A 22,915-nucleotide genomic window follows, 5' to 3' on the forward strand; every position below is an offset into this window, starting at 1 on the left:
CTATCCATGATCCCACAGTGGATTCCACGAGTGACCATAAAACCCATTACCAATCCTTAGCAAATGTTCTACTTAGGGAAAATATATACGACATCTGGCGTATTCAACATGACACAGAAAGGGACTATACCTTTTATTCCCCAGTACATAAGTCATACTCTCGTATAGATCTATTTCTAGTGGGCCGCTCCTTGATACAAAATGTGGAAAAATCCTCTATTGAATTGATTAAATGGTCAGATCATGCGGCTATTACTATGAATATTAGAGATGTTCATAGCACAACATCTCACTTTTTATGGAGAAACAACACATATTTGATGTCTAACCCTAAATATAAGGAGGAATTAGGTAAAGGGATAGAGGAATATTTTAAGCTGAACAAGAATTCTGTTAGTGACCCTTTTATTATATGGAACGCGCATAAAGCGTTCATGAGAGGCCTTTTTATTAAGTGGGGTCATAGAGCAAAAAAGGAAAGGGAGAGACAATTTGACGAAACGACAACACAATTGCGCCAAGTAGAAACCCAGAATAAGGTGAAGGTTTCCCAGTCCAATAATGAAAAGATAAGGAATCTCAGGATTAAATTAAAGGATTGCTTAATGTACAAGTATGAAAAAAACCTGCAATCCATTAAGGCACAGTACTACTCTCAAGATAATAAAGCTAGTAAGCTTCTGGCACATAGATTAAAGGCTAGAGCGGTGAAAAGTAAAATACCATTTCTAAAAGACCTAATAGGTAGCACTAAAAAATACTCACCTGAAGACATAGCGCAGGAATTTAAAAAATACTATGAATCCCTATATAATCTACAGTCTCACTCAGCAAATCCACAACCAACCCAACAAGTAGTCAAGGATTTTTTGACTAACTTACATCTCCCACGTCTATCACCCCAGCAATTAGAAGATCTCAATCTTCCTTTATCAGAAATAGAGATTTCCAAAATAATTAGGGCTCTTCCGCTCCATAAGGCCCCTGGACCTGATGGCTTATCTGGAGCCTATTATAAAACCTTTGAAGAAGTTCTCCTCCCCCATCTGTTTGAAATCTTGAAACACGCAATTTTAATAGGTTCTTTTCCGAAAGAAACGTTGAGTGCAGTGATAGTGACACTTCCGAAACCAGGGAAAACACCAGATACACCACAAAACTTTAGGCCCATTTCACTTCTTAATTCTGACTTAAAAATCTATGCTAAAGTATTAGCAAACCGCTTATCAGATGTAATCCCACTTTTGGTCAACAGGGACCAGGTTGGTTTTGTCAAGGGTAGGCAGGCCACGGAAAATACCAGGAGGGTTCTTAATATATTAGACTATGTAAACAGGAAAGGAACCAAAGCAGTTATGGTGACTCTAGACGCAGAAAAAGCTTTTGACAGGGTAAATTGGTCATTTGTCTTTGCAGTGTTAGAAGAAATGGGATTTGAAGGTTCTATTACAAATGCAATCAAAGCTTTATATACAGTCCCGTCGGCAAGAGTTTTCGTCAATGGTGCCTTATCTAAAGATTTTGAAATAACAAACGGGACAAGACAAGGATGTCCATTGTCACCTTTGATTTTTGTCCTCTCTATAGAGCCTCTGGCTCAAGCTCTTAGACAGAAGCAGGAGATTTCAGGAATAAACATAGGAGGGCGTGAGCATTGTATATCCTTGTATGCAGATGACATAATATTAACCCTAGAAAAACCAAAAACCTCAATGGCAGCAGCATTCCAGATCATACAGGAATTTGGACATATAGCGTTTTACAAAATTAACATGGGGAAATCCCAAGCTATATCTTTGAACTGCTCACCAGCAGAAAGCGAATTTTTGAAAAAAGAATTCCAGTTGGATTGGCAACAATCTCACATAAAATATCTGGGGATAAATATCACTCCCAAAATATCGCAGTTATATCAAGCCAACTATCATAGTATGTTATCCCAAATGGAATTAGAACTGAAACAACTAGCAATAAATGAAGTCTCATGGATAGGACGCATAGCAGCCTTTAAAATGCTAGTACTTCCAAAATTACTTTACCTGTTCCGGACACTATCGATTAAAATGCCCTTTTCCTTTTTTAATAAAACAAATAAATTGTTAAACGCATATATTTGGCAGAAGAGGAAACCGCGAATAGCAGCTAAGATTTTGAATAAAGGGAAAAAATGTGGGGGCTTGAGTTTACCAAATATTCAGCATTATTATCTAGCAACCCAGATATCCCAATTGAAAGACTGGTGGGTGGGAGACACCTCCAAACATTGGGTACATATTGAATCATCAGTATCCCCCATAACCAATTTAAAAGCTCTTCTGTTAGGAGAGCTACATTCCAAGGCGCATCACTCTCACTTGCCATATTTTCTTGCTACCTCCTTACAAAATTGGAATAAATTCCACACACTTAGCGTTACTTCTACATTTTCTATACTCCCAATTGCACCGATAGAAGTACTAGAGCTCCTTATACCTGACCTGAACCTACGGTCTTGGAAGGAAAGGGGTATTACACAGATGTCATCTTTGATGGAGGATAACCAATTGGTACAATTTAATTTCTTACATATCCAATTCAATATCCCAAATACTGAATTTTATAAATTCCTGAGAATCAGACATCTCATGCAAACAGAGTGTCCGTTCGAGGTTACAGCCAATGCGGACATTTTCAGAATGTGGTCTCAAACCGGAAGGCTTCTTAAAGGACTGAGGCCTATATATGATCTTTTAGGAGCTAAAAATATGTTTGAAAAGTCTACATCCTACCTTGCTTGGGAGAGAGAACTAGGGAAGGTACATTCGGAGCAGGAATGGACTAGTGCACTTACTTTCATAGCAAAACATTTGAAATGTACTCTTCATTATGAATCAGGGATGAAAACGATACTCAGGTGGTATTACACGCCAGATAAACTTCAACGCATATATCCAGAGGCCTCACATTACTGTTGGAGGAATTGTGGAAGTAGAGGCACCTTGATACATATTTTATGGACTTGTCCATTAATCCAAAGCATATGGAGGAACTCATTTCAACTACTGTCAGACATAGTAGGGATTACACTAATTCCATCCCCTTCATTAGCACTAGTTTTTTTAAACATTGAAGACATTCCGAGAGAATTTAGAATAATAGCCGCCCACATATTCATCGCGACCAAAGTAGCAATAACCAGGTACTGGAAAAGTATAACAACTCCCTCAATGACAGAAATTATCGCACACGTTAATAGCACATGCTCACATGAAAAGATGATGGCATACAAGAATCATTCAATACCTAAATATGAGTCAGACTGGGATCCATGGTTAAAGAGTGTCCACAACATTATTTCTTAGAAAGGACAGGAAAATTTTTAAATAAGAAATGCAAATTAGGAGAGAAGAGAATAGAGAAATAAAGAGTATAATTTGCTAGGCCCCAAAAGAAAAGATGAGATAAGATAGTACTAAATACGGAAAGGAATATTGTACATCTCATAGGTAATGGGTTATCTCAAATGTAAGGTTTAACTGCAAAGTTATAGTGTTTTCGCCTAATGGAAGGTAACTTGATGATATGTCGGTATAATATAGTATAATATAAAATATTAGCAAGAAGATGCAAGTTTTACATACCTTATGCATTGAATAACAAATGTTTGTTAAATATGTGGTGAAAAATTTCAATAAAAATTTATTGAGTTAAAAAAAAAAAAACATACAGTATATTGTTTTTTCTTCTTTTTTTATTTTCTGTGCATTTTAAAATCTTTTTTTTTCTCAACAAGATTACAGCGACAGCCATCATGCTTGAGCTACTGTTCTGAGCTGTAAATAGCAGTTGCAGAGATTTGCTATATAAAGCACCTGGACATAAGAAACCTTAGAAATCTTCCAATTGACTATATGAGAGTGTTGTGGGCATACTCTGTACCTTTAATTGACAAAATCAGCTCATTATTAGCCTGAAGACCTCTATGTATAGCTGCTGATAGGAATAGTCATATCTAATAAACATTGCCACAATCTAGAAATAAACTAAAAGCACTCTAAAATTGTAATATAATCAAACTTGATAATCGGTCCCCAAGTGCTGGTCAAGGCCTTGCAAACCATTTCTCCCCAAATAGTGAATAGGTATACTATTTAAATAAAGTGTTTCACAGCATATTTGGTGCCCACATTTATTTCATATTGTTATATGGACCTAATATAGAACTAACATTTGGCAATGGAGACTGAAAAAATATATAGAATCTATACTTCAGTCCATTAACTTATAGAGAAGTCGATATGGCCATACTCTTCACAGCAGTCAATACATGTTCCCACCAATTGTTTTGAAGGAGTTTTTGAAATGCAGTCATTGTTTTGGTGTCCGTGCTCACATTTTAAGGGGGCCTTTTAATTTTGTGAGATTCGCCTTTTGTGCATCAGAAAAGAACTATTGTCTAAAGTGGATCTGTCTATAACTTCAATGACAGCAGCGATAAAACCACACAAGAGCTAACAAGGATTAGAACACAACTATGTTGTTATGAGATGAGACGCCTGATAGATATTAGGAGATACAGCAAATATACAGCATGCAAATGGCAGCTGATGTCATTTTATAAACGGAATTGCTACCGGGGCAGGAATTGATAAATGGGAGTCTATAGGGCTGATATGGGAGGGGAGCCCTGCTAACAAGAGGTAACATTGTATCAGGAGCTATTGCAATTCATCATAACATGACAAAGGCCTATGTCATATATTGCTTTTATCTGTATTATTAATCCTCGGCTGAGCCTATTCATTTTGGAATATAAAATGGTCTCTAGGTTGCAGTCACACTCCACACGTGCTAGTCTACCGAGTCCTGGGATGTAACTGGCAGATGGGACTTTGCTCTAATGTGAAAGAAAATGACAGTTAATAATGCTGATATCTTGACTGGAGACAGCTCACATCAATTTCAGGTCCCGTCTCCATTTCTCGCCTCCTATCTGGCTTGTGCTTTAAATGCCACTTTGATGAATATGAATTTTGGTGAAGTTAAAATTGCAGATTCATTTTCCCTTATGATTCTGAATGCTACCTGGTCTTTATTTTTTTTACATGCTGATATGTATTCTGCTAATGCTTTGCAAGGAGGTATAAATGCATGCAACTAGGCAGAAAACAGGAATTGCATCTCTTTCATGCCATAGTAACATGATCTGTGTAATGTAGATCTGTGTGATAAATGCTTTTAATTATAATATTACTATTTTGTTTTTGATTTGTTTTTTAAGGATCTTCTATTCTATAGGCATCATATATAATGGCAGGTTAGACATTTTAGGTATTTGCTTCGTACCCAAGGCAGAGATGTAGCTAGGGGTGCAGTTACACCCAGGCCCTATTGTCTGAGAGGGTCCACTGGCCATATCAATGGCTGCAAGTGGCAAGCGACGACTGTGGGGCCCGGGAATAGATTTTTGATTTGGGGGCCTAAGAGCTTCAAGTTACTCCTCTGGCCCATAGATTTAGTGGATTTGGACAATTCCTTTTCTGACTTTATAATGATAGGGCCTTAACAAAAGATAATAGGTTTAATTTACAAAACCTAATGTGCAGTGAAAGTGGAGGAGTTGCTCATATTAACCCTTAAGATCACTCATTTAGTTTCCCAACATGCCTTGAAAAATGTATCTGTTGTATATCCCAATGAAGGGTGAACTATATATCAAGGTATAATATGATACAACAATATAAGAATTGGTGTGCAAATTAAACTTTGCTGAACTTATATTAACAGTATGATAATAGATCCAGAAAGAAGCTGGTTGTAAAGGAGCCTGTACTTTGTCATAAAAGTATCCTTGCTCTTTTTTAAGACTTCTCCTGCCCATAGACGGGGCAATGTCAATAACAGTGTTACCTGCATATTATGGAATTGTTTCTTATCCAGTCATGGTAGAGACCATTGACTATGGTTTTCCTAGAGAACACAATGATCATATGAATCAACGTATCCTTTTATTTTTGTATGAGTTTATAGTAATGGAATGGAATTACTGTAAAAGGATTGTCCCAACTTGACAGCCCATGTAGGGCATATGGACGTAATAGACAGAGGTTCCCTGCTACACTGCAAATAGTGGTTCCCTTTCTGGAGGACTCAATGCGAAAATGTATGACAGGGTCAACCATTTATTTGAATGGGAGCCATTAAATACTACTGAGGAAATGTATTGCTGCCCACAGCCCCACTGTTAACAGTTTTCTATTTTTTTTATAACTATTTTGTACTTTCCAGTTATTGTACCTCAATGTAAAATGCAGATTTCTTAAGTTTTCAAAGTCTTTTAATTAAAGTTTACTAATAACTACTGGTTTTATTGCTCATGGAAATGTTGAACCATTAACATACTGTATTACTGGTGCCACTGGTGTTTAACCTAAAGTACCCTAGAACAAATAGACTCATTACTGAGATTTACAAAATGTTGGTCAAAGATGGTTTATCAAATGACTAGTAAAAAAAACTACTTAGATCACACTTGGGTAACTAACTTGTTGTTTTCTTACCTCCAGAATTGATGTTTGTACCTGAAGAATCAGCTCATGGCCTTTGACCTGTCTGACGCAGATCTTACAAGACAGCTGGGTGGTGGCTGGCGTGTATCTCTCCAGGGAAAAGGCACAGTGCAGTGGTTGCTGGTTACTGCACCAGACACGAGAAAATGGGACCTCCTGTAATATATAAAGACAAGTGCGGTCAACTACCTGAAATAAGGTAAGAGGCATGTATGATAATAACCACCACTACTAGGATAGAAAGAAGATTCAGAACCAAGGACAGCTCCCATGCAGACTTCTCTATAAGGCTGGGTTCACACGACCACATTAACGTCCGTAATAGACGGACGTATTTCGGCCGGAAGTCCCGGAACAAACTCAGTGCAGGGAGCCGGGGTCCTAGCATCATAGTTATGTACGATGCTAGGAGTCCCTGCCTCTCCGTTGAACTACTGTCCCGTACTGAAAACATGATTACAGTACGGGACAGTTGTCCTGCAGAGAGGCAGGGACTCCTAGCATCGTACATAACTATGATGCTAGGAGCCCGGCTCCCTGCACTGAGTTCGGTCCGGGACTTCCGGCCGAAATACGTCCGTCGTGTGAACCCAGCCTAACATTTGCCCTGTCCATCGTAGGTGTTGAGCAGAATAGATGAGCTGTTTGCAGGTCTGCCATCAGGGACTTTTGCTAATTTTCTATCAAGGAACAATGTTTGCCTCATGTCTAGTAGTGAACAAGATGAAACCCTTCCTAAAGAGCAAGTCAAACACTATTTTTCTCTCTTTTTTTTAAATTGTCAAAATTTTAACTACGGTATATATATATATATTTTTTTTAAGCTAAGGCTCCTTTCTAAAATGCAATTTAAAAATGCCCCAGTTTCCTATAAAATGCATAAAACCATATAAACAATTGCAGGAAACGGTTCACACATTACCACTGACTCCTACACCTATTTATAATGGCACCAAGGAAGAGCCTTTGCATAAAAGACATTTAACCCCTAAGGCGGAAATGTATCTACTCTTTGAACAACTTGTTTGGAAACTGTTCCACTCTTCCAGTGCCACATAGTTAGGCCACGTTCAGATGTGTCAGAATGTCTGTGGATATTATCTGAAATGCAAATGAATGAGGTTTAACAAAACCTTATTCTCAGAATAAAATCTGCATTGGTTTTTGGACATGCTACAGATATTCAAATCCACAGCATGCCTTAGGGCATGTTCACACGTGGCAGAGTTTTTCCGCAGCAAATGTTGGTGCAGATTTGGGGCAATTACAGCAACGAATCTGCACCAACATTTGTATATTTGACAGGTAATTCAGACGTTGCAGAAAAGACAGCGGATTTGCCACAGATTTCAGTTTTTGCATTGCAAAGGCTGAAATCCGCAGTGAAATTCCGCTGCTTCTTCAACGCAACAGACAGTGCATGCTGCGGAGGGAAAATTCTGCACCGCAGCCTATGGTCCGCAGCGGAGTTTTTCGCAATGTCTGAACTAACTTGCCTAAAAATGGATTGAAACTAATGTAAAAAACGGCCGCTGGAGAATTCCACAGCAATTCCGCCACGTGTGAACATGCCCTTACTGTTTTCAGATTTTTTTTGCCAATTTATACCTTTGAAATGCAAGTCGGCTGTAAAATCCTCAGCAAGATCCATATGTAAAACATCCAAATTTGTTCAAAAGTCTTCTTCAGAAATTTTCCATCATGTCTGAACATGGCCTTAAAGAGAACCTATCACTAAGTTTGAACCAACTAAACCACCAGCATGTCTTTATGCGGCTGGGGTTTAGTGTTCCAAATATGCCCATGTTAAAAGCAGTGGTTTTAGTAATGGTTAGTAAAAGAATTTACAAGTTACCGAGATGAGTCCGGGAGTTGAGTCCAGCGGCATCATTTACACAGCACACATGAAGCCGAGGACAGTACACTGCGTATGTGCAGTAATGTGAGTTATGCCATCCTCAGTGACATCTGCGCAATGCTCTTGTGCCCGATGCCGCTGAACTCATGTTTCTAACTTATCTTGGCAACTTGTAAGTTATTTTACTAACTATTGCTGAAACGGCATGTTTGGAATGCTGAACCCCAGCTACATACATAATGACATGGTGGGGTTTACGGATGCCAAGCCTAGTGATAGGCTCCCTTTAAGTTTCAAGCATATGGAATATCTCCAATAATTATAAAATAATTCACGTATATATTTAATGTACTGAACTGTTAACTATTACAGTATTTTGCTATGATAGCCCATTGCCATTCCAGGTTTCCACTGCTAAGAATTCTTTAAACTCTAACAGCCCAGAATTGAAAGTTTTGCCAGCGAGACACATAGTAAACACCAACATGTTTGCTCTGCTCCTATCCAAACACTTCTTAATACTTTCTAAGTAATTAGCGTACAACCAGTTTTCAAGATGTAAAATAAATAAATAAGGTTTCGCTTGGTCCAATAAATTCTATTTCTTTCAGCGGCTGGAAACCTCATTATAATAAGACAATTTCTAAAATACTTTAAGCACTCCTGCCTGCGCCATATCCCGTCCTCTCCTATTAGAGAGTATATATTTCTCACAAGCGAATGGCTTTTCACAGCATAAAACAATGCTGATTACATTGGGAACATATCCTAATTACACTTCAACTGGAGCTCCATTTGTAGCTAATGCTTTCTACGTTATTATTACCATTTCTACACTTAACGTGAGATTAATACCTTGAGCTTTAGTTAACTAGTAAAGCATGATTATGTCTGCTTTTTACTGTTTATAGGTTCCCAATAAAGTGTCAGCTGCACATGGGTTTCCTCTCGGGGAAATTCAGCCATTTGCAATCTTATTATGAGCCACTACCAGCTTCATTTACCTACTGGCACAAGAATATTTAAGACAGTTTCTCTCCGCCATGTTCATCAGATAACTACAGTCATTGCAGTCTGAGACACTTCATTTTATGGATTCTAATTGTAACCAGCATTATATTGTAGATCCCACAATGTAGGATACAGAAAGCAGGAACAAGTCTGATTTTTGGAAACAGGGAGCATGTGCATATATTTACTGTATTTCATTTTTTTTTTTTCTGTTTGTTTGTTTTTTCAGCAATAGGTTACAATGTCCAATAAAATCACTTTTCGCTTTTAAATATTTTGGGTTTTAGACCAGTACTGAAAGAAAAGTTTTCCAAGACATGTTCCTTTAAATTATAGACATCTGCAAGGTACGTTAAAGGGGTTGTCTCATGAAAACCCTTTTCCATATGTCCTGTTAGAGCATAAGAATGTCATCAAAGGGGTCATCCACACAGGACCACCCTCTATTAGCCACAGAGGAGAACCGATCCACAGAATTGTAATTGTAGTATGGCTTGAATCTAAATAGGGGTTGTTGTGAGGAGATAATGCCCTTAATAATGCTAAACTAATGGGTCCAATTACCGCCTCTAAATGGCCCTATTTACGTAATCACAAGCTTTTTACTTCTAGCAAATCTATCAGTTAGGAAAAGTAGCCATCTATCCTCTGTCCACCTCCCAAGAGGATCAGTGAGGAGAGGAAATTTGCCACATATGCAGATTATACACAGATGTTGCAGAGTAAAACTCTGCTTTATAAATTCTTGATGCTTAGTAAAGGTAGGGTAGTTCTGCGTAAAACTACAAATAGCACAGTTAAATATCTTTATGCATTATCTGTGGTTTTAAATAAAACTTCAAGTAAATATTCATTAGAATTGTTCCAGTCAGTACTGTAATTACATATGAGTATTTACCATTTTTCATGAAGAAATTCATTAGAGGAACATTTCGGGCAAAACCAATACCCTGTGTTATGCCTAGAGCAGGGGGCGGTGCATGACACAGGGATTATCACTTTGGTGGTCTTTGAATCCCTATGTCATGCACCGCCCCCTCAGGTACTGTTCTAGACATAAAACAGGGTATCAGTTTTGCCCGTTCATCTATTCTCAATAATTTAAAAAATATATATTTATTTTTTTCAAAACTCCAAAAAAATTAAACACCACAGCCTGGAGTTGAACTATCGTTGATATCACCAATCACCTGCACCCAAGGTGTGTGTTACGACTTGATAATGTCCCCTGATGAAGTCGTGATTACTAAACACGTTGGGTGCAGGTGATTGGTCAGCAGATGAGCATGTGATATGCTTGTCTCTGTGCTACACTGTGAATGCATAAAGTGCAGGGTTTTCAATGTTTTAAATAAACTGTGTTTCCTTATGGTAATCATGTTTGTTGGATGTGTTATTCCAGGCTAAAATGTAAAAATATCAAGAGGAGTTGGAAAACTCGATGTGAATTGGGAACTGATACGTTTACCATGAAATCTGCAGGTGTTGTGGGAGTGAGCAAAACAAGCCACTAGACCTCGATATATTATATCACCTGGATCGTTCTGTGAGGACTGTAAAGGTAGGGCCACACGGAGCGGCCCTGACACGGTCGCAACGCGGCTAACAACCACGCAGGCACCATGTTCGGTGCGGCTGTCAAACAGCCTGTTAGTGGCCGCATGTTAACGCGGGTAAACCGTCCCCTTATCTGCAAAATCGTGAGGCCATGAATTAATACACCCTTTAGAGCCGCACGATTTTGCAAATTACAACAAATTACCCCCAATTTATTCTCTATGGCAGCGCCGGAAAAAGCTGAACACTGCACTCGGCTATCTACGGTGCTCCCATAGAGAATGAATGGAGCGGCAGTGCGCATGCGCATGTAACCGGAATACCCCTTAACGAGGCAAATGACAGCCGCTCCTGCATAGTGCCAGCGCGGTTGTTGGCTGCGTTGCGACCGTGTCAGGGCTGCTCCGTGTGGCCGTACCCTTATTAGAGTGTTTTTTTTTTCTCTGTATTAATAATAGATATAATATAACTGTACACTACATGGAAGTCAACAATATAACAAAACACATTGATATTAAATTATATTATAGCAGCAACCAAAAAAATGATACCTTTCCTTACCCACTCCAGTAAAATAGTCATATCTCAACATTAAGACAGTGAATATGTAGATTGCAATGGCAATTCCATCACCTACTGTAAGTTGCTCTAGGCAGGTTGCACTTCGATAAGTGCTGCTTCACTGATTTTACTAAAGGAGATAGAAGACTCCTGTAAAATACTTGATTTGAAACCTGGTCTCATTTACATGGTGAACAACACAGAAGGGACCCGTAACCTATCCACAGCTACAGAGAATTATTTAGCAGGTTACAAAGCGTTGCGCTCGTTCCAGACCACTGCATCAATCTAATATAATAAAGGGCATTATTACGCGTGAGACAAATTTTTTGATTGATTATTTCTATTGCAACATCATAGAGGTTATTATACAAGACATATGTTTTCAAATAGGAACATATGAGAGAATCTGGCCAAATGTGAAATCTCTTCTTGAGGATGAGGTTGATGTCATATTTATATCTATAGAGTACATTAGCCTACTCTCGGGAATTATTAGAAAAAGTGTTACTAAAAATATAATATTCCTGAATTTTATGTGTAATTCGTTACATCTACAATTTACTTGTAAACAAAATATGGTGATGTCAAGAAACCCTAAGAAATCCTATATGCTCTACATAATAAAATCAAAATGATTTTTGTCACTACACCCCACCATTTCCAGACAAGATGGCATTACAAAAAAAAAAGAGTCTGCCTTTTTTCCAGAAACAGCGCCACCCTTGTCCCTGCTCAGTCTGGTATTGCAGCTCAGGGTGATTCACTTGAATGAGAATGAGCTGTAATAGCAGACACATCCCACAGACAAGAGTGGCGCTGTTTCTGAATAAATGGTAGACACTTTTTCTTATCTTGGACAACCCCTTTAAGTCAGCTTGCAATAACCTAATGAAATTATTGTCATGAAGCGGTGTAAAATGGAATCTTGACAAAATATTGAATAATACATTGATCAGCAGATCTTTCAAGAAATTGATCTGGAGATATAAATTATTAGATTGATTCATACCTGAATTGTAGACCATTTGATGATAACAGAATCTTTTGAAATGTTAATCAGCCTTTGATCTTAAGTTTAGCAAAGAGCGTGTCTTCAAGCAGAATAAAAAATACGCCACCAGCTAATTAAATGTATAATAACACATAAAACATCTGTCTCTGTTAAGGCCAAAAATGAAGAGTTTTGATTTTTTTTATACAAAGTTATTCTTTGATTTCCTCCAATATTTCTAATTTTCAATTCCATAGCACTGATGCAAAGCAATGGTCTAACAAAGGAGTCAATTTACAAATTAAGGGTCTTAGACCTCGCACCTAAATCTAACATGGCACCTATAGAGATACAGTGAAGGAAATAAGTATTTGATCCCTTGCTGATTTTGTAAGTTTGCCCACTGTCAAAGACATGAACAGTCTAGAATTTTTAGGCTAGGTTAATTTTACCAGTGAGAGATAGATTATATAAAAACAAAAACAGAAAATCACATTGTCAAAATTATGTATATCTATTTGCATTGTGCACAGAGAAATAAGTATTTGATCCCTTTGGCAAACAAGACTTAATACTTGGTGGCAAAACCCTTGTTGGCAAGCACAGCAGTCAGATGTTTTTTGTAGTTGATGATGAGGTTTGCACACATGTTAGATGGAATTTTGGCCCACTCCTCTTTGCAGATCATCTGTAAATCATTAAGATTTCGAGGCTGTCGCTTGGCAACTCGGATCTTCAGCTCCCTCCATAAGTTTTCGATGGGATTAAGGTCTGGAGACTGGCTAGGCCACTCCATGACCTTAATGTGCTTCTTTTTGAGACACTCCTTTGTTGCCTTGGCTGTATGTTTTGGGTCATTGTCGTGCTGGAAGACCCAGCCACGAGCCATTTTTAATGTCCTAGTGGAGGGAAGGAGGTTGTCACTCAGGATTTGATGGTACATGGCTCCATCCATTCTGCCATTGATGCGGTGAAGTAGTCCTGTGCCCTTAGCAGAGAAATACCCCCAAAATATAATGTTTCCACCTCCATGCTTGACAGTGGGGACAGTGTTCTTTGGGTCATAGGCAGCATTTCTCTTCCTCCAAACATGGCGAGTTGAGTTAATGCCAAAGAGCTAAATTTTTGTCTCATCTGACCACAGCACCTTCTCCCAATCACTCTCAGAATCATCCAGATGTTCATTTGCAAACTTCAGACGGGCCTGTACATGTGCCTTCTTGAGCAGGGGGACCTTGCGGGCACTGCAGGATCTAAATCCATTACGGCGTAATGTGTTACCAATGGTTTCCTTGGTGACTGTAGTCCCAGTTTCCTTGAGATTATTAACAAGTTCCCCCCGTGTAGTCTTCGGCTGAGCTCTCACCTTCCTCAGGATCAAGGATACCCCACGAGGTGAGATTTTGTATGGAGCCCCAGATCGATGTCGATTGACAGTCATTTTGTATGTCTTCCATTATCTTACTATTGCACCAACAGTTGTCTCCTTCTCACCCAGCGTCTTACTTATGGTTTTGTAGCCCATTCCAGCCTTGTGCAGGTCTATGATCTTGTCCCTGACATCCTTAGAAAGCTCTTTGGTCTTGCCCATGTTGTAGAGGTTAGAGTCAGACTGATTAATTGAGTTTGTGGCCAGGAGTCATTTATACAGGTGACCATTTAAGAATGGTTGGTGATATTAACTTCCTGTTTGTGGCACATTAGTATATGGGAGGGGGAAACTTTTCAAGCTGGGTGTTGACCATGGTGGCCATTTTGAAGTCGGACATTTTGTATCCAACTTTAGTTTTTTCAATGGGAAGAGGGTCATGTGACTTATCGAGAATTTCACAAGAAAAACAATGGTGTGCTTGGTTTTAACGTTACTTTATTCTTTCATGAGTTATTTACAAGTTTCTGACCACTTATAAAATGTGTTCAAAGTGCTGCCCATTGTGTTGGATTGTCAATGCAACCCTCTTCTCCCAATCTTCACACACTGATAGCAACATCGCAGAAGAAATGCCTCCCGATCTGACCCCCTTAGACTTTTATCTTTGGGGTCATCTGAAGGCAATTGTCTATGCTGTGAAGATACGAGATGTGCAGCAACTGAAACTACGGATACTGGAAGCCTGTGCTAGCATTTCTTCTGCGGTGTTGCTATCAGTGTGTGAAGAGTGGGAGAAGAGGGTTGCATTGACAATCCAACACAATGGGCAGCACTTTGAGCACATTTTATAAGTGGTCAGAAACTTGTAAATAACTCATGAAAGAATAAAGTAACGTTAAAACCAAGCACACCATTGTTTTTCTTGTGAAATTCTCAATGAGTTTGATGTGTCACATGACCCTCTTCCCATTGAAAAAACTCAAGTTGGATACAAAATGTCCGACTTCAAAATGGCCACCATGGTCAACACCCAGCTTGAAAAGTTTCCCCCCTCCCATATACTAATGTGCCACAAACAGGAAGTTAATATCACCAACCATTCCCATTTTATTTAGGTGTTTCCATATAAATGGCCCACCCTGTACAATAAAAAAATACAAATTGGTCAGAAAAAAACAAATTACAGACCACATATGGGTGAGTATGATAGACAAATATCTGGTCACAAGAAAGATTGGAAAAAAAAGATTTTTTAAAATCCACCCAACCTGAAAAGTTAAACAATTAAAAAAGGGGCAGGATGACCGAACGTAAGAGCCAAATGAAGTGAAAAGTTAAACAGTGTCAAGGCAATACATAAAAGTAGCCTGGAAATCCTACCAGAAAAACAATGGTTTAGAAGGCAAATGCCTAGAACCAATAACCATGCATACCCACCACACCCGACACGCGTTTCGCTTAGAAAAGCTTTGTCTGGGGTGGTAATTTTAAATTCCCAATTATTGCAGTGAAATTTAGTTAATATCCAGGTGTAGCATGTGTCAAATTGTCATTTCACACTGGCACATTAGGTTAGTTGTTTGATCCAGAGAACCCTTTCTTATGTTCTCTGTTATAGAATATGTAGCTGATATAAGAAGTCAACCAACCTGGGATCCCTCTGTGTTAGAGCTACTGCTCATGACCATTTCCATTTTGCGGAACGCAAAACACGAATCCTAGTGTGCTGCAGGATTGTTTACAGACCCATACACTGGAATGGGCGAGACGGACCCCCACATACTGACAAGAACAGGACCTGTTCTATAATTTGTGGAATGAACACACGGATCCGCAAAAAAAAGGATGTGTGCATGGCCCGATAGAAGTGAATGGTTCAGTATGCTATCCGCAAAAACAAATAAAAAATGGACACTGAAGAAAACAACGGTCGGGTGCATGAGCCCTTATAAAGCCCCGAGCAACACCAAGTTCAGTCCCAAGACCTAGATAAATCCTAAAATGTTTTGATAACAAAATAGTCCATAATCAGCATGCACCAGTTAGAGTTAACATTTCAGAAGGTTCATCCAAACCAGACAACCCCTTTAAGGAGACACATTGCATTTTTTTTTAAATAAAAATGTAAATCACTGCAATAAATATTTCTACAACTAGGTTGCGTTTAAATTACAGAACTAAGGATGTCTGAATGACAATGCATTATGCACTTGTTCAAGGACATACTGTATTTTTCCAAACCAGCACACTGTGTGGTTAGGCATGGTATTGCAAGTAAAAAATAATATTTTATTTTAGTTATTCTGAATGCCATATGTGCATTGTTGGCACTTAAAGGAGTTGTCTGAGATGAGCAAATAATTCATGCTTTTTTTTCCAGAAACCACACCACTCTTATCCATGAGCTGTTTGTTATTGCAGCTCAAACCTCATGTAAATGGAGCTTAGCTATAATACTGAATACAGTACATGGACATGTGCTGTTTCTAGATAAAAATGAGCATCTTTCTTTCTAACCTAAGAAAAACCTTTTTAAACAAGAATAGAATATATTCATGCAGGTTCACAGATTTACTTTCAGAACATTAAAATGCTTCCCTTGGATAATGAGTTGGCCGTCGTGTTAACGTTGTCTCATAAACAAAAAGATTTAGAACTACAATTGTATTCTCTAGTCTAGATGCAACCAAGGTAACTGTCTCTTCAGCTATCTCTTGGCTCTGAAGACAAACCTATTTCACAGAACAGTATAACATAAGAATGTATTAAAAATGGCTGACTGGACTTTTTTCATTATGTAGACTAATTTACTGCTGAAGTTAGATAATTTACGTCCATCGTTTTGGATCATTTGGGGGATGTTTTTGTCTAATTCAGTTCAGACATAAATTATATAGCAAGGTGTTGGATTTGAAGCCATTTTACTTCCATGTAAGGAAAACATCAGTATTAGGTCCTTGGCTGATCTACTGACCAAAGGAATGTACAGTAATTGTATTGAAGAACCACCATGCATGGAGTGACAGCCTAGACATTCTGGTATTATACAGTATCTTGATATAATGAAGCATTGCCTTTGACAGAACATTATTTGGTATTGCATGTAAACATATAGGCCCTCATTCATTAAGAATATCATAACAGATATTGTCACTGTGTTGTAAAAAACAGCCAATCTAATCACTCAAAAAAGAAAGCTGGTATCTGATTGGTTGTTATCGGCAATGCTAGTCATTTTTATGCATAGGGCCACAACGTCAACTCAACCATCGACAAATTGTTCAGGTGCAGTTGTATCTATGTTCACTTCTGAACTTAATTTTGGCATGCCATAAATAAAAATGTACCCTTACTGGTACCAGGAGGTGCTTAAAATAAGACAAACAATGTACTAGATAAGAAGCAGTCCAAAAATATTTTTTGGTGGTGAGTTGATATTTATAGGGTAGGAGACTACTAATATGAGACTAATGTGAATGAGTAGAGGGATGGTATTAATAAAGCTTCTTTGTGGTAAGCAAGAACTGGAGATAGGCAGTACAAAGAGTAGGCACTTAGGGAGATATTAATTTTCAGATGGGCCCTTGTTGCCTTGTAATTTCCATTTCACAATAGCTACAAGTTTGGCCCTGTACTTGTGAACCACATGGCTTCATACGTTTTAGTGAACATGAGAAGGCTGTAATACTGTGAACCACCGTTACAAGTGTGTCGGCAATTCACAGTAAGAGCAGGTAAAGAATGAAGGAAAAGCAGCGCTCGCACAAGCACCGTGGCTTCTTCAAAACATATGAGCGGCGGGGGTGCCTAGAGTCGGACCCCCACCGATCATTTGTTGATGGCCTATACTAAGTATAGGCCAGCAATTTCTTATGACCGGACATCCCCTTTAACAGAACAACACTTTGTGCATATATGTTATGTTGGAAAAGTGTCTTGTTATGCACATGTTCTCCAAGAATATAGCAGGATATTAAATAGAGAAGATGCCAGATTATATTATGAAGACATTTTTTATTTCCCTCACTTTTGTGGTTAATATAAGACATAAAGGAAGAGCAATGTTTCAGGAGAAAAGCAGATGATGATCACTTACTGTCTATTTATAAAAAAAGTAAAAAAACAAAACACTGAGTTGAAAAGCCGACTAGTCTCCGCTGAGCCAGTAATACAGGGTGATTGATGTTTTTGTGGAGTGACTGAGACTTCTCAAGCCTAAAGTATAAAATAAAAGTATGTTCGAAAATAGTGATACCGTTTTATTGGGCTGACTATCGAGGTCTGACATAGGCTTCTAGGAATTAAGCCCTCAAGGCCTCAGCTGAGAAATTTGTTCTCTTTAAAGATTAACTGAAATAGAGAAGCTTAAGGGCATGACCACACATGGCGGAATTCCTCCGCAACTGTCCGCATCAATGCCGCACAGAATCTGCGTTGCAGATTCTGCTGCGGATCTGCACAAAATGTGCAGAAAATTGATGCGGACTGGCCGCTGCGGACTGCAGGAAAAGTGCTTCTCTTCTCCCTATTCAGTGCAGGATAGAGAGAAGGGACAGCACTTTCCCTAGTGAAAGTCAAAGAAATTCATACTTACCGCCCGTTGTCTTGGTGACGCGTCCCTCTTTCGGCATCCGGCCCGACCTCCCTGGATGACGCTCCAGTCCATGTGACCGCTGCAGCCTGTGCTTGGCCTGTGATTGGCTGCAGCCGTCACTTACACTGAAACGTCATCCTGGGAGGCCGGACTGGAGACAGACGCAGGGAGTTCTCGGTAAGTATGAACTTATATTTTTTTTTACAGATACATGTATATTGAGATCGGTAGTCACTGTCCCGGGTGCAGAAACAGTTACTGCCGATCGCGTAACTCTTTCAGCACCCTGGACAGTGACTATTTACAGACGTCTCCTAGCAACGCTCCCGTCATTACGGGAGCCCCATTGACTTCCTCAGTCTGGCTGTAGACCTAGAAATACATAGGTCCAGCCAGAATGAAGAAATGTCATGGTAGTAAAAACAATACGCTCCGCAGCACACATAAGATCTGCGGACTTCATTGCGGAATTTTGACTCTCCATTGAAGTCAATGGAGAAATTCCGCCATGAGTCCGCAACCAGTCCGCCACTGCTCCGCAACAGACAGAGCATGCTGCGGACACCAAATTCCGCTCCGCAGCCTATGCTCCGCAGCGGAATTGTACGCATCGTGTAAACGAACACTGCTAAATTAAAGTGAAAGTCAATGGAGAAACGGCTCCGCTGCGGATTAACGCTGCGGAGTGTCCGCAGCGGAATTTAAGTGAAATTCCGCTATGTGTGAACCCGCCCTTACAGTTCTCATACTCTTTCTGGCCACACCAAGATAAAGTCTAAACGTTAACCCTTTGGTGACGGCTTGGCTTTTAAAGATTTTTATTCTTTTTTAAGCCTGAAATATCTAAACTGTATGACACCTAGATCATGTCTTCATGTCTAGAATTGTCGTGCACTTATAAAAAAAAAAATTGGAATAATTACCCTGAGAGAAATTAAAATAAGGTGAGGAACAATAGAATATGACAAAATTATACATTAAATGAAAGCTGCATTCTTCAAGTAAATGATGGGACACATTTATGCAATCTGGTAATGGTAGTAGAATTTTAGAGCAAGTGTGTTGTATAGGTAACTTGCGCCATCTTTTTTCACAGCTTGGACCGTCAATCGAGGCTCAGCCCCAGATTTCTGCCGCGGAAATACATGTCGGATTTAAGTCCAATGTGTGAACGCAGCCAAATAGGTAATTAAAGGGGTATTCCCATCTAATAATGTTATAGTATAAAGTTGGATATGTCCTAACATACTGATATGTGGGGGGGGGGGGGTCTCACCTATCGTACTATTACCAGTCACCAAAATAAAGGAATAGATGTCGCTTTGGCAGGTCTCCTGCACAGGGAACTGCAACACATGGGGCTGTGTTGTAGTTTCCTGCACAGCAGGTTACCTGGAGCTAGGGAAATCAGTGAAGGAGACAAAAATGGGGGAATGATTGCAAATTCTAGAAATATACAAGAAAAGGTAATATCTCCCTATGTAAAAAAAATAGATTATTAATTTATTACTATACTATTATAATAATATACATTTTTTGTGGAATTTCTTTTAAAGGGTCTTTCCCCAGAACACATAATGTATTACCTATTCACAGGTTAGGTGCTGAATGTAAGATCACTAGGGAGATCTATGATCACTAGTACAGGGAACACCGGCATGTTCACATTGAGGAGGAATTGTATGGAGTGTTGGCTAAGTATGCACACTTCTGCACTATAGAACTCTATATAAGATATGGAAAGAGCCCCTAGGTAAAGAAACTCCAGATCAGATCAAACACAACTCTACAAAATGGTCCCACTGCCTATCCTTGCCCCCTTTACCAGTAACTCAAAGCCACCATGCATCTACATTTAAATATGGCAGCTGGAGGTGCTCTACACATGAATACAGGGGTTTCATATTTATGTGAGTGATTTAACAACATTTTTAAATGCCACCCTGTTATGTTGCAAGGTGGCGTGTCTTCAGAAAAGGTGGCGAGGCTAAAGCGGTCAGACAAATTTATTGTGATTTACGTATGAAATGCCAGTCTGAATAAATTGTGTCCTATGAGTCTGCTTTTTTCTTTGTTAGCTATTAGACAAATGTAACAATATTTTTGGGCTAATAGAGCGAACCTGTCTTCTTACTATACTCTACAATAGAGAAAAAGAGACACGGCGCCACATAGTGCAGATAAAACAAGAGATGTTGGGAGAGCAACTCAATTACTAGAAAGCGCTCACCTTGGAGTGTAAATACTGCCAGTATTTAATATCCTCTCTTTTTCCTTAGGTATCACACTAAGGAAAGGTGTAAGAACAAAAGCTGCTGCCTGGTCCACAGACACAACAAACATGCGTTAGTTGTCAATAGTAGAGAACAAAAAGAGAAAAATGGAAAGAAAGTGGCGCTGCTAATGAATGGCATAAGGCTGGACAAAGTTCATAATTTAATAATGGTGTGCAAGGTCGACAAGCTACGCGTTTCAACGCAGGACTGGTGTCTTCATCAGGCTAATACAGACAAATCGACGTAATCAATTACTTTTGACCCGACATTTGGCGTTTTTTTCTCGTCCTTTAGATAAGTGTAATTCGTTATTGGTGTATTTAAACTGCTGTAAAGTGCAATGTCTGTATTAGCTTGATGAAGACGCCAGTCCGGCGTTGAAACGCGTAGCTTGTCGACCTTGCACACCATTATTAAATTATGAACTTTGTCCAGCCTTATGCCATTCATTAGCAGCACCACTTTGGTTCCATTTTTCTCTTTTTGTTCTCTCTTTTCTTACTATACTATCCTTAACTAGGGCGGCATAGCATCATAACAGATCTGCTTTAAGTCTATTATGCGGTTTTCAAATTGCTTGAGCTCTTTAGCCATTTTATTGTATGAATAGTTGTTTAATGTAGTCACTGATGGCAGCAACGTGGTTCGGGAAGAATGCAAAACGATAGAAATCACAATGTAATTTTGCGCAGGTGTCTGCAAAAATTGCTGCCATTTTAAAAGCAAAGCTAATATTTCTTTATGGTACCTACCTTAGGCTTCTCACAGCTTGTGACAGGCAGAATGGTGGAGTTTGATATAATATGTATGTTATTTAATTCTTTTTACTAAAAGCACCATAAACACGCAGAAAAATGCAGCCAGCTGAATACATTACAGTAAAGATTATTTTTTCTTATTCTGGTGTCTAAGATAAAAAGACTCTTCATTGCAACCTCACAGTAAACTATAATTCTGTTTCACCCTTAAAATGCCTTTGAGTTTCTAAAACGAAGGCCCCATTCCCTAAATCACCGCAGCTTCTATACGGCACTTCTTTCCGGCGGGTTTTATGATACTTCAGAATATCACTTCCCTTTTTATATACTGTGCTGTTATAAAGTAATGGTTCTTTCATCTGCATTTTATCTCTATGTAGTAAATTTTAATAGTTACTTAGGTCTACGGCACTCATGGAACTTTTAGCAGTGTACGAATTGGATAAACCATAAAGATTAATGCCCAAGAATTTACATTGTTATAATGCATCTCTCATTTTCATGGCACCCTGAAGTTCCATTTTATGTTTGGAAATAGGATACATTTTTGACTTGCAAAGCTACATGGGGAAAACAAGTATATTTATATCATACATTTTGTTGGAAAAGAGTCAAGGAGTTATAGTTGTGCGACACCAACTCATTGGTATTCCCAACTATTATGCTGGTGTAAGGCATTTTCGGAAGACTTTGCTTGCCCACAGTACTTTAAACATTGATTTAGGATAAAAATGAAGAAAATTACTTTAGCTGCAACTAGAAGACGTTACAGTCTCGTTTACCGTAAATGTTTCCAATATCGACTAGGTTTGATGGGTATATGGAAATTTTGAATGGTCATCTGCTAGCTCTCTCTGGCAGAACATTGGTAACAGTGAGCCTCATTTATCATAAAAATCTAATACAAAAACTGGCCTAGTTTCCCAAAGCAACTAATCAGACCTCAACTTTCATCTCACAAACTGCTCTGGAAAAATGAAATCTGCATTGTGATTGGCCAACTACAGTTTTGATGAGTCCATAGGGGGACATTTATTAATGCTAGTGCACCATTTGGGTTATATGCCAGTCTCTCCCCATGGCAGTGTTCGCCAGATTCATCAACTGGACAATCCCTTTAAATAGCATTACTAATTAATTTTGACAGGACAAATAGCTATTCTTCCCAAAAAATGTGACGGAACTTGCAACAGAGTCTCTGAGTGGAGGTTCCAACGCAGATGTGAACAGAGCCTTAGGTTTTCTGCATACGTGGAGCTACATACAAGAGGCTTAAATCTCCTTCCTCATTTCTATCTACAACCCTACTCATGCTCCATATTCTGCCAACGTTTTAAAAGCAACATCCGCCATACTCCTATCCTAACATTCCCATCTCTAAGACTG

The 22,915-nt window shown here is 38.9% G+C and overlaps 1 protein-coding gene across 2 annotated transcripts in view; it reads right to left on the reverse strand.

Moving 5' to 3' along the window:
- Positions 1-22,915, reverse strand: part of UNC5D (unc-5 netrin receptor D) — a 601,240-nt gene that overhangs the window by 40,353 nt on the left and 537,972 nt on the right. For both annotated transcript variants that reach the window (XM_075858460.1, XM_075858459.1), the window contains exon 14: positions 6,540-6,704. In XM_075858460.1, coding sequence (XP_075714575.1) covers positions 6,540-6,704 — 165 coding nt within the window. The remainder of the gene's footprint in view (positions 1-6,539; positions 6,705-22,915) is intronic.

Source organism: Rhinoderma darwinii, chromosome 3, assembly GCF_050947455.1.
Source record: "Rhinoderma darwinii isolate aRhiDar2 chromosome 3, aRhiDar2.hap1, whole genome shotgun sequence".
NCBI lineage: Eukaryota > Metazoa > Chordata > Amphibia > Anura > Rhinodermatidae > Rhinoderma > Rhinoderma darwinii.